The sequence below is a fragment of the Antechinus flavipes genome, chromosome 1 (assembly GCF_016432865.1).
Source record: "Antechinus flavipes isolate AdamAnt ecotype Samford, QLD, Australia chromosome 1, AdamAnt_v2, whole genome shotgun sequence".
Taxonomy (NCBI): domain Eukaryota; kingdom Metazoa; phylum Chordata; class Mammalia; order Dasyuromorphia; family Dasyuridae; genus Antechinus; species Antechinus flavipes.
Genome location: NC_067398.1, coordinates 615,642,224 through 615,655,126, shown reverse-complemented (window position 1 = coordinate 615,655,126; position 12,903 = coordinate 615,642,224). Strand labels below are relative to the sequence as shown.

General features: G+C 33.2%; 1 protein-coding gene across 6 annotated transcripts in view; it reads left to right on the top strand.

The window, feature by feature from the left end:
• ATAD2 (ATPase family AAA domain containing 2) overlaps nt 1–12,903 on the top strand; it is an 80,192-nt gene that overhangs the window by 44,317 nt on the left and 22,972 nt on the right. For all 6 annotated transcript variants that reach the window (XM_051971052.1, XM_051971051.1, XM_051971049.1 and 3 more), the window contains exons 20-25: nt 1,959–2,094; nt 2,510–2,706; nt 3,858–4,017; nt 7,089–7,211; nt 7,294–7,449; nt 8,642–9,049. In XM_051971052.1, the coding sequence (XP_051827012.1) occupies nt 1,959–2,094; nt 2,510–2,706; nt 3,858–4,017; nt 7,089–7,211; nt 7,294–7,449; nt 8,642–9,049 (1,180 nt within the window). The remainder of the gene's footprint in view (nt 1–1,958; nt 2,095–2,509; nt 2,707–3,857; nt 4,018–7,088; nt 7,212–7,293; nt 7,450–8,641; nt 9,050–12,903) is intronic.

Sequence of the window (12,903 nt, the reverse complement as noted above, 5' to 3'; positions counted from 1 at the left end):
CAAAAGATGGGAATCATTGGCCTTATGAAATAGTAATTGGTCATTTCATTGTCCAGAGTTTTTCAAAGATTTTCTTTTATATATTTGGAGTCATATACATTTTCCCCTAGTTTCATTCCCTTGACCTTCATTAGTTTATGTAAGTTTTCCACATTTCTCTTTTTGTCATTTCTTTTGATGAAATGATATTCCAACACATTTGAATATTGTAATTTTTTAAATCATTCCCCAATTGATGGCTGCCTGTGGTTAATCACTTAACTATTTTAAGGTAAAAACCAGTTTTGTTTGTAGGTAAATTTTAAGCAACTAGTTAATCCCTTCTACCCATACAGATCTCAACCTAACCATGCTTGCCCATCCAATATGTCTTTTTTTTTCCTTTTCCTTCCATAAATATGCTATAGGGAGTCTACCTGACAAGTTGGAAAACTTCATTCTCATGATATTCTTCCCAGGAACATCTTTTATTCTTGTTCTTCGGAGTTCCTCTTTGGTTACTCAAATCCTCTGCTTATTTTTCCATTGCTTTGTGTAGCATGCTCATTTTGATTTCTTCAAAGACATATCTGATACTATTCTTCAGCACAGCAGAAGAATTTTATTTGTTCCCTTGGGAAACATTAAGTTGTTAAAGAAGCTTTGTAATTTACTGAAGGCATTGCCATTCACCCCTCTCCCATTAAATTCTGATCTTTGTGTGTGGTCTGTTTGTACCATCTTTCTGTGATCACAAAGATAAGTAAATTCTAAATTATCTTTTTTTTTTCTCTTCGGATGATAAAATCAAATTCAGTTAGAGGATTACAAATTTTTTCATGAATGTTTTGGAAATTGATGCAGCCAGCACCATATTATCTAGAAAGAATAGTGTCTTGAAGGCTTTACTCCTCATAAAGAATCCTTTTCCAAATTGTCTTGTATTCTAAATGCCTGTTTTATATTTTTAAATAGGTAAACCTTTGAAATCTTTATATAAGATTAAGTTGCAAGAATGAGCAATAAATATAGTTTAGAGGGGAATAGTCTTTATCGTCTTGGAAACAGGATCAGTCCATGGTTGTTGCATTTTGTTGAAGTTAACTTACATTAGGTGATAATAGGGATCTTTATTAGTGTGGCGTGGTATTTAAAAAAGAAAAGGAAAAATAGAAATTGCAAGATCTTGCAGCTGATTAAATGTGAGAGAAAGATAAATAAAATTTGAATAATCAAATAGTGGTGCTAGTGACAGGGAATTCAAAAGGAAGAACATATTTTAGCAGAAAAATAATGTTTAGTTCTGGAATGTTGAATTTCAGGTATTTCTAGAATGCACAAGTTGAGATGTTGGCTGGGTGGCTTAAGCTTAGAAGAAAAGTTAAAATTGGAAGGAAAAGAGAGATCCATCCTATTATCTATATTTTATCATTTGGGTGAGCCAAAAAGGTAATCTTTTGAACTCTGTTAGAAATTTTTATGTAGTTAAATCTGTGACTTAAAAGATTGTTAATCTATATTACTAGGACTACGCTATCATGTAGTATGAACATAATTAATTACTTTTTACTGCTTGCCAAAATGCATTCACTGGTCGTAATTTTTTAGATTTGTATGTCAAAACCAGTGTGCAACAATCTCTGTGCTTTGTCGAATGACCAATTACATAAATGTGTATTGCTTCTCAGTCACAGTATATTAGAACTCAGTAATGGATTAAAGACCTAGACTTGAAATCAAGGTAGAATTGGTTTCAGCTCTCACTTTCAGGCAATTAGTACCTCTGTGAACCTATATCCATCCTTCATTATATCTATTAGTTTCCATACTTGATGAAAAAAAAAAAATAAAGAGCACGTACTTCAGGATTGTTAGGATCAGAGGATTTAAAAACATTTCACAAATCTTAAAGCACTATAGAAACATTAGCTTGTACTGACTAGTTTACAAAATGGTGCTATTCTGATTTATTTATTTAGGTACAAGAATTATTTATAAGTGATTATGGGGAAGTTTTCAATGTCCAATTGCCTGGTGGTGAAGAAAGAACAAAATTTTTTGAGGATTTAATTCTGAATCAAGCTGCTAAGCCTCCTACATCCAAAAAAAAAGCAGGTTAGTATCTACCTTACAATTTAGTTACGTATTTAAAAAATTTTTTTTGGAAATGGACAACTGGTATAGTGGTGGGTCTCAAGGATGTGAAGGTTTGTTGAAGCTAGAGTTATTTATTGTATCCCATTTCTTCCATTATCTCTTACCTCTTACATCACCATTATGCCATATCAGCATAAATTTTGATTTTCTACTTTCCTCTGAAATATTTCCTTAAATGCACTTATGTAAAATTTTGATATTTTCCTTTTTTGTCAGTACAGTTTAAAATTAACAGTATTTTTATTGTATATTATATTAAAACTGTGACAGTATACCTCTTTTGTTGCTCATAAGTTTCTGACTCCCAGTTTATGATTCAGTGTCAAGAGATTAGGACAAATTATATTTTCTAAAATATTTGGTTCACTTAAAGTTTTACAGGCACTGGAGGTCCTACCAATAGCTCCACCACCTGAACCAAAGCCCTTGACAGCAGAGGAAGTAAAACGGCTTGAAGAACAAGAAGAGGATACATTTCGTGAACTTAGAATTTTTTTAAGAAATGTTACTCATAGACTGGCTATTGACAAACGCTTCAGAGTATTTACCAAGCCTGTTGATCCTGATGAGGTATCTGAATTTAGTTCAACAGATAAATCCTCTTTAAAATGTAGATATGCTGTCTCAACATTTTGGATAGACCTGAACATGAGCTCATGTAGTATAAGCTGTCCTGCTATAAGTTTTTTTTTGTTTGTTTGTTTGTTTTTTTAAGGCCCTAGGTGGGAAATCATGTCCTTTTGGCTTTTCATTTTCTGATCTAAAGTTCTACTTCAGGAGCTCATGGACCAGCATATATGAATATATGAATCTGAAAAGGATGCAGATCCTGGCCCAGTAATAAGAACTCATTCATTATCTGGCTGAGAATTAGCTTAGATAAATTTAGATAACCTTAAGACTAAAAATGTCAAAGTTTTAATCTATCCACTCCAGTAAAATCATAAGTCTTCAAAATTTTAGAATATATATAAATCCATTCCTCAGGTCACCTGTCTGAATTTAACAGTAGGTACTTAATTGACAGTGAAAATATGGTGATAGTTTGAGAACTCTAATTTTATATATCAGTATGTTTAACTATTTGTTAAATACTTAAATGTCTCCAGGGGGCCTCGAACTTTGGTGGGCCAGATGCAGCAGCTGAGGACGATTATCCCTCTCACCTAGGGCTATGAAGTTTGTTTATTTAAAGGCCCACAAAACAAAGTTTTTGTTTTTACTATAGTCTGGCCCTCCAACAGTCTGAGGGACAGTGAATTGGCCCCTATTTAAAAAGTTTGAGAACCCCTGGTCTAGGCTATCTGAGCTATACAAAGGAAAATATGATGGAGACTCTTAATTTATTAAGCTTATATAGTAGTTTAAAAAGGAACTTATTTTTAAATAATTCTGTAGTAACTAGATGCTAATTTTTATACTCTTTAAGTATTACTTCAGAAAATAATTAACTTCAGGTGTAGTATTGAATGATGGATTATGCAAAATGGAGAAGTGATATTTCAATAGAAAAGAAGCAGCACAGATCAAAAATCCACGGGCAGAAAAAAAACATGGGAATTTGAAAATGACAATAATGAAAATAGTCTGACTAAAGCAGAACATTCTTGGGGAAGTTGAAAGTCAATTTGAAAGGATAATTCAAATTTGAATGTAGATTCTTTAATCATTTAAATTCTACTCATTGGTAGATTTACTAGAGATGTTTTTTTTATTTGTAGGTTCCTGATTATGTCACTGTAATAAAGCAGCCAATGGACCTATCATTAGTTATCAGTAAGATTGATCTCCATAAATATCTGACTGTGAAGGACTACCTGAGAGATATTGATCTCATCTGTAGTAATGCCTTAGAATATAATCCTGATAGAGATCCTGGAGGTAAGTTTTCTTTCTCCTTAAAAATTAGGATAGATAAGACAATATTTATGACCATATGTTGTTTGAATTTTTTTCTTTAGTTAACATGAGAATATTTTGATTCAACTTAACAACTATATCAACATTTTAACTACATGTAAAGAAGCACTTTGGTATATGAATACAGAAGTGAATCTCTGCATTCCCCTCCACCTCTCCCCCCCCCCCCCTTTTCCCCCTAAGGGGAGGAAACTTCCCCTTCCACTTAAGAGGATTTAACATTTAAAAAAAAAAGAAATCCATTTAAGGAATGGGGAAACATAGATGAAGAGAGCATTTGAGCCAAGACTTGATTGAAAAATAAGGATTCAGAGAGCTAGAGTAAAAGAGGCCTCGTGTATTCTGAGTATGGGAGACTTTCTGGGTGAGTACCCAGAAGGAGGAGATGGAATGTTAAATTTAGGGAAGACTTAGTAGTTTCATTTGAAAGTAATGTGAAATAAGGGTAGAGAGGAAGGTTGGAGTCAGATTGCAGGATACTTTTAAGAATCAGGTTTAGGAATTTGCATTTTGTCCTAGAGTTAAGAGACTACTGAAGCATTTTTGAGCAAGAGAATGACATGGTCATATCTCTACCTTAAAATTATTATTTTGGCAGCTATATAGAAGATTCATTGGAGAGGAAAAAGATGAAACGGGGGAAATAATTGAAAGTCTATTATAACAGTCCAAATGAAAACTGATAAAGATTCTAAATTAAAGTGGTTTGGGACAGAACAGAAATATGGTAAAAATTACATTAAAGAGAGAGATCTGGCAATCTGATTGGCACTAGTGTGGAGGAAGAGAAAGTACAGGATGGTTCTGATCATTCTGAACCTCATTGATGGGGAAGGTTCAGCAAGTGGGGAGGGAGGAGGGGCAGGGAGAGGGAATTAGAAGGGCTAAGGGGAAATGTCTAGGGGGAGTTGACTTTGAATAACTCTAGGGATAGATTCAAGCTGATAGATAGACCTCAGTTTTGTCTGTATAGATAATTGGCTATTGATAGCCAAAGGATAAAGGAAGGTGGATGATAATATAGCCAAAGGAACTAAAGAAAGCATGGCCAGTCAGATAATAGGACAGAAAGAAAAAATAGTTCTTTGTCATTAAACCTAGTGGACTATTTAGAGGGAGGCAGTTAATAGATGACACAGGAGTGAGGTGGCTTGCAGTAGGGCAATTGCAAAGAAATAAAAAAGATGAAGATTTAGAAAATTCTATTGAGTTTAACAGTTAAAAAATTATTGTACCTTTTGAGAGACGTTTCAATAGATTGGGCTCAAAAAACAGATGGCAAGGGACAGAGAAGTGACCAGGGAGGTGAGAAAGTATAAGCAGCTCTTTATAAACTGTTAACTGAAGTTTGGCAGTAAAGGGAGAAGGACTAGGAGTTAATAGTTTGGAGGGATTTCACTTGTCTTGAGAAGGTATAAAGACAGAAAACTATGTGTCTAGCCAGCAAGGAAAAAGCTGCCTTAGAGATAAATAGGGTCAACTCCCAGAAAAGATTGGAAAGGGATGCTGCAATCAAGGTGGGGAGGGAAAGAACCATCTGTTTCTTAAAGTTTGAAACCAAGGTTACTACTTAAAAGGTTGGATTAAGATGAGGCATTTTCATGAGTAGAGGGAATGAGGAAGCTCAGGTTTATGATTTCTTTTTTACTAAAATTACTTGCTAAGATGGAGTGGATATGTCCTTACAGAATTGAGGAAAAGATTTGAAAAAATAGAACTGAAGGAAAGAGTTGAAAAAACAGAACTGTAGGAAGGTAGTGATAGGGAAAGAAATCTTGTATGGGTCCTATTGAAGTTAAATAGCATGAATTTTAGTATGATGAACCCTATTTTAGTATGGCTTCTTGATATTCATCTTTAAAGTAACCAATGGGTTTCAAACTCATTGAGTTGAGGATATGTATCTCTACCCTAAGCATGTGAAGACTTTAATGCAAGAATGAGTACTGACCACCAGATGTGACTGGAAGTCAGTCTTAAGAAGATTGGGATTGGAAACGGTACTAGTCACTTAATTCTGAAGGTGTGCATAGACAAAGGTAATGTGTGGCCCAGAGGACTAAATCCATCATCCTTTCCCTCCTAGCTAAATATTCCCATTTAACAAAAGCAGCAACTCCAAAGCAAGATGAGTATCAGAAGACCTAATATCAGCAGATTAGAGTGCTTTTTTGAGCACTAGAGAAAGCTGTGCCAACACATGGTCTCATTGGAGCAAAAAAGGTGTCATAGCTTTCAGAGATTTGGTGACAACCCTGGTTTTGATAAAAATGATGAGGAAATTCAGAATTTGATAAATGAAGAATGAGAATTCCATGGAGTTTACCAACAGAATAGTTCATCTGTTTCTAAGAAGGCAGCATATAATAATTTATATATTATATATATCAGAAGTAAAATACAACAAAGAGAGATGGAGGATTCTTGGCTCATTAAGAAGGCATATGAAAGTCAGTTTTACATTGAGAGTAATAATCCAAAAGGGGCTTTATGATCCCAGAAAGGCTATGTATAAGCCAGAGATCTGTGGTGCATCTTGGATACTAAGTGTTGATGGAATCACATTGATTAGTGGTTAAAAACTTCCATAGTTGTCTCAACATATTGTTATCAATGCTGAAGCCATTGATCATATACATCAGGTTAAAGTCAATCCCTTTTAGCCAAAATTCCAACTGAAGAAGAGGTTTTGAATGACATTAGGTTCCTTTCCTATGTCAAAAGGACACAAAAACTTGGTACTAATTTTACTCCAGCTGAGAATGGATCTATTGCTTATATCAGAGTTGATGGAAGTTATCTGTGTTACATGGCTAGAAGAGATTGTCCCCAAAGAGTTCAAGGGTTCCTCCTCTTATCATTTCTATAAAGGAAATGGGTTATGTGGCAATGCCTCAGTGGCACTGATGGCAAGTTACTTTTAAAAACCACAAGATTAAAGTGGAAGTGGAAGAAGAGTTGGTGCCTGGTATTTGCAACTTAGTCTTAGTGATAAAAAGAAAGTAATATTAAGTTTTGTCTTGACTTTTCAGATCGACTTATCAGACATAGAGCCTGTACTCTAAGAGATACTGCCTATGCAATAATTAAAGAAGAACTTGATGAAGATTTTGAACAGCTATGTGAAGAAATTCAGGAGTCTCGAAAAAAGAGAGGTAGAAAATTAAGAAAAATGTGCTGATACAGTATTTAATTTGTTTTCTATCACCCAAAATTCTCCTTTTTTTTTTTTATTAGGTTGCAGCTCTTCTAAATATGCACCATCTTACTATCATGTGATGCCAAAGCAGAGCACAACTTCTGTTGATGGTAAAAGATCTGACCCAGAACAAAATGAAAAGCTGAAGATGCTCAATGCTCCTGTGGCCTGTAGTACTCCTTCACTTTATAGTGGTAAATACTCTTGGATTTTATTTTATTTTAATTCTTTACATCATAATACAAGCATTCAACTTAAGATTTTTAAAAATGCCTTCTTTTTAAAGAAGATCAGTGACCAAATGCCTTTGATTTGTATTCGGCTAAGTTAAAACATGGTAAATGTGCAGAAAAGGACTTTGAAAGCACATTTTAACACTAATGTTCTTTCATCTGTTTTTTTCTTTAATTGTCCAATTTTCCCCAACCCCTTTCCCCCAAAAAATAGTATTTTAATTTTTTCTATGAATAGTTTTTTTCATAGTTGTTATTTGCAGAATTTAAATGGAAAATAATTGTTTCATTGTAGTGCTTCTTTTCCATATAGATACTATAAAAGCACACTACCAGATCTGTAGTTGAATTCAAGAAAATGTAGTTCCTATGCTTAAACTACTCAGTCTAGTACTAACTATTGAGACATATTCAATATAAATCAGAGTAATAATTTCATTAAATAAGTTGAATAGAATGACAAAAAAAGATTCAAGGCAGAAGGATCATTTATATAACTGGAAGGATCTGGGAAGTGATTACCAATCAGTGAGTCAATATTTATTAAGTATTTGGCTTGTATCAGATACTGTGTTAAGCACTGATTATAAAAAGAGGAAAAAGAAAAACCCTCAAAGAGTTCAATCTGAGACAATAAACAGATATATACATGCCAATTAGATATAGGATAATGCAAAAAAGCTATATGCAGGATAGGAGATAAATTGAGAGGGAATGGACACTGGAACTAAGACAAGTTAGGGAAGGCTTCTTGTTAAAGATAAGATTTTAGTTAAGACTTAAAGGAATTCAGGGAATTTTGGAGGCAGAGATGAGGAAGGAGAGTACCTGTAGCATAGAGGACAATCTAAAAAATGTCTTGTGTGTGGAACAGCCAGGAGGCCAATTTTCATTGGATTGAAGAATGCTTGTCAGGGAGTAAATGTTGCCTTTAAATGTGACTTTAAGTCACTTTAAAATCTGACTTCATATTTTATAATTTATGATTGTAAACTCTGTATAATTATATCTTTCTATTATTGAATTATTAAAATTCTAAGCACTTTGTTTACTCCTATTTGTGACCATGGGAAGAGTAAGTGAGATAGTCTAGACTTTAAAATATTTGACATTCACCTGTGGCTTTGCTTTAGTGCCTTTTTTTGTCTGTTAGCTCCATCAAAGAAAAAGATTCGAAGAAAAAGTAAATGGTACTTTGGCACCATAAAAAAAAGAAGGAAGATTTCTCAAGCCAAAGAAGATAGCAGAAATACAGAAGATGACAAAAATGAGAGTGATGGAGATCAAGAAAATCATGATACTAGTATAGACCATAATGAGGCTGAAGTCACAGGAGAGTCTTCAATGGAAGAAAATGAAAAGCAGCAAAATGGTTCTGAAAATAAAACTGAGACAGAAAATAAAAGTATTTGTGTTACTTGTGATAATGTTGTGAATGAACCTGAAAAGGAAACTAAAAAGACTACAATGAATGCAGACTTAAGAAAAGAAAAGATAACTTGCAATGGAGAACTTGCTAACTGTCAAGTAACAGAATGTTCTGAAGATGTTGAGGCAAAGGGTAAGTAAATTAGTTTCTTGTTCAAGTGTTCTTAAATTACAGAAGTAAAAAACAAGATTTATAGTGAAGACAAAAGTTTATCAGATAAATTCATTTATGTGCATCAAAAATCATAGTAAATTCATAAGGGAAGTTGATGGCATTATTATATTTTTTAAAAAGATTTTAAAATATAAATATTCCCCAGCTCTACCAATTCAATTATTCTGTTAATTAGAAATTGATGTTCAGTCATTTCAATTGTGTCTAACTATTTGTGGCTGCATGGACCTCTCCATTGGCTTTTCTTGGCAAAAATACTAGTGATATTCAGTTTCCTTCTGATACCAGAGAAGTTAATGATTTGCTTTAAGTCACAGCTAGTGTCTAGTTGAATTTGAACTCGGGTTTCCTTGACTCCAAGCTCATCACTTTGTCCATTGTATTATTACTAAGCCGTCTTAACTGCCTAAGTAAGAAACTGAAACAAAAAAAGATGTGATTTCACATTTACTTGATTGATTTTATTTTGGAAGAAAATGTCAACTCGTTTGTGAAACAGCTACCATTTTAGAGTATGAAATATTTAATTTAAGCATAGTGGCTCAGAACTAAGAGTAGGGTTAGCAGCTTCCTCACATAAATGTAACTGTAAAGGACTATGATTATTCCAATATTGGACTCACATTTAATTGACTTAATCTTTTAACTATTAAACAGCATCAAAGATGCTTTTGTTTTTGTTTTTAGTCGTCAATCAGAATCTTAAGTGAATCCTAAGTAAATCAGATATATTTAATGTGTCAGATAAATAATTTTATTATTAATTCTAAAATTTTTGACCATTAACAGGTTAAGAATAAATTTAATGGTTTGTTGTTAAAGGTATGCTTATTTTTATAACAATAGAAAGTATTAAATTCATTCTGAATAATGTTGGTTTTAATCATTGATGATCCTTATGTTATCACTTCTATAAACATATTTCTCTTTTATGTTAAGCCATTAATGACTATATAGAATAGCCATTCAGTTATTCCCAATTCATCCAATTATCATTTTAACCTACATGTCTCCAATTTGTTTCATACAAATAATTTAAGATTCTTTATCAAAATAAAACATCTTCCAGTAAAATGAAATGAAAAAACAAAATCCTACATCCATATCATTTCAGTAAAGCTAGAAATTATACATGGAAAAATCAGATAAACTTTTTCCAAAGTACTTATTGCTGTCCTAAAAATGTCTCATTTGATCATAAAGAAGTCTAGTAAATTAAGATAGAATTAACAAAACAAACAAAATAAAATAGTGTTAACACTATTGCTTTTTGTAACTATTTTTGAGAAAAGCAATTTATAAACCTTAAAATACTATGTAAGTTTCTGTTGTAGTTCATTGGCATTTAGTGTTGAAACCTTAAGAGATCTTAGAGGCCAGAGTCCAATTTCTTCCTTTTACATAGGAAGAAGTTACAGCTTACAGTTTTAGTGACTTGCCTGGAGTCATAATGCCTTTAAGCATTAGACATTAGTCTTTCCTGACTCCAGAATTCATAACTATTGAAATAGTAAGAGGCCATAAATCATAGTGATTAGTTCCATTGTCAGACTTGTCTTAACTTTAAAGCATAGGTTTGACCATTTCAGACACACACTACAATTCAATAAATTCCAGTGGTTCCCTGTGTATTTCATGATAAAATCTAAAATCCTCTATCTTTTGTAAACTAGGACCCATTCTACTCTCTACCCTCTCCTTTCAAGTTTTTTGCATATTAGTCCCCTCCTTATATTCTCATCCAGTGACATTGGACTCTTTTGCTCAGTGGTTCTCAAAGTACAGTCTAGAGAATCCTGGGGATCTCTGAAACCCTTTTAGAGGGTCTACAAATTCAAAAATAGTTTTTATTCCCAATATATGATAAATGTCTATAAATATAATCCAGATAAACAAAAACGCTTTGGAGAGATTCTCAATAATTTTTAATAGGATAAAGATACTGAAAACAAAAGTTTTCCTCTTTCTTTTCCTGCTGTGCTTCACTTTGTTCCTCAAAGTGAAAATTTTAATATTTTTCCTACTACATGTGGTGGGGGGAGGGAGGATAGGGAGGATATTTTAACATTGATTTTTTTAAAGTTTGGAGTTCCAAATTCTCCCTCCCTTCTTCTCCATCCCCCTCACTGAGAAAGCACATAGCTTAATGTAGATTATATATGTACAGTCATGTAAAACATTTCCATATTAGCCATATAATAGGGGTGGGGAGACAAAAAGAAACCCAAGAAAAATAAAGATTTTTTTAAAAGTGTGTTCTGATTTGCATTTCAACTCCATCGTTTCTTTCTTTGGAAGTGAATGGCATTTTTCATAAGGTCTTCCAAATTGTCTTGGATCATTGTATTGCTGAGAATAGCTAAACTATTCCCAGTTGATATCCTTATATTATTGCTGTTATTGTGTACATATAGTATTCTCCTGGTTTTGCTTACTTTACTTTCCATCAGTTCATGTAAGTCTTCCTAGGTTTTTCTGAAACCGTTCTGCTTATCATTTCTTAAAGCACAACTTGTTCTTCTACTTCCCTCAATTTTCAGTTCCTTGCCACCACAAAAGGAGCTGCTTTAAATATTTTTGTATTTGTTAGTCCTTTCCTTTTTAATTTTTTTCTCTAATATTTGACAGGCAGACCAAATTGTGTTATTGCTGGGGTCAAAGGGTATATACAGTTTCATTATTCAGCAGTGATTTAGAGCCTTTTTTCCCTAAGACTTATAGAGAGCTTTGATTAGTTCTGCAAACTGCTTATTTTTATTCTTTGATCATTTATCAATTGGGGAATGACTCATTGTCATATAAATATTATCCAGTTCACTGTATATAGTTGAGAGATAAAAATCTAAATTTATCAAAGAAACTTACTACAACATTTTTGTTTTTGTTTTGTTGTTTTTTGCAAGTTACCTACTTCTAATCTTAGCTGCAGGGATTATTTATATAAAATCTTCGAAATGTAATGTAATTCGAATTATTTGTTTTACATTCCATAATGTCATAAATTCTTAACTTATCCATAAATTTGACAGGTAAATTATTCCATGCTTTCCTAATTTGTATCGCTTTCATATCTAAGTCATGTACCTATTTTGACTTTGTATGTAATGTGAGTTACTCTATACCTAGTTTCTGCCAGAGTATATTCCAGTCTTCCCAGCAATTTTTGTCAGATTGTCCTTTTTGCCTCACTCTAAGAAATAACAGCTCTTAATGATGTTACTATTCAACGTGGGGGGGGGGGGGGGGGAGTGGTTGTAGCTGTCTCATGTAGAGATCTTGTCCTTACCTTTTTGCTTGCCAGGATCAATTTCTATTCCTAATACCTAATAATGTTATCCTATTTCTCATTCTACATCTGGATGTTGGTGTTCCTTGGCAATTTACATTCCCTTCCTCAGATGGAATACTGTCCAAGAAGGTACAATTCTTACTTGGAGAAAGTGGTTAGCTAATATAAAAATTGCTTTCCATGTAAAGCCCATTATTAGGCCTAGTGGTATATATCTTGTTGCAGACGTATACCTTTGCCATTGTAATGTTGTTTACTAATGTTCTAAAGCTCCCTTCCATCACTTGTTGAGAGACTAGAAACTTTCCTAGGGAATTGGTAGGAGTATAAATCCACTCTGTCCTGCCTCTTAAGTTCCCCCTTCCCTACTTATAATTCTCTACTTATATTTCTGCCTACAGATACTGATTCACTTGATATAAGTAGTCAGAGAATTTAATTCCCTTTACTTGTCCTGATTATTTACGTTCCCCTTAAGTCTTTGAATTCTAGAGCCTTTTTATTATTACTTTTTTACTATGTA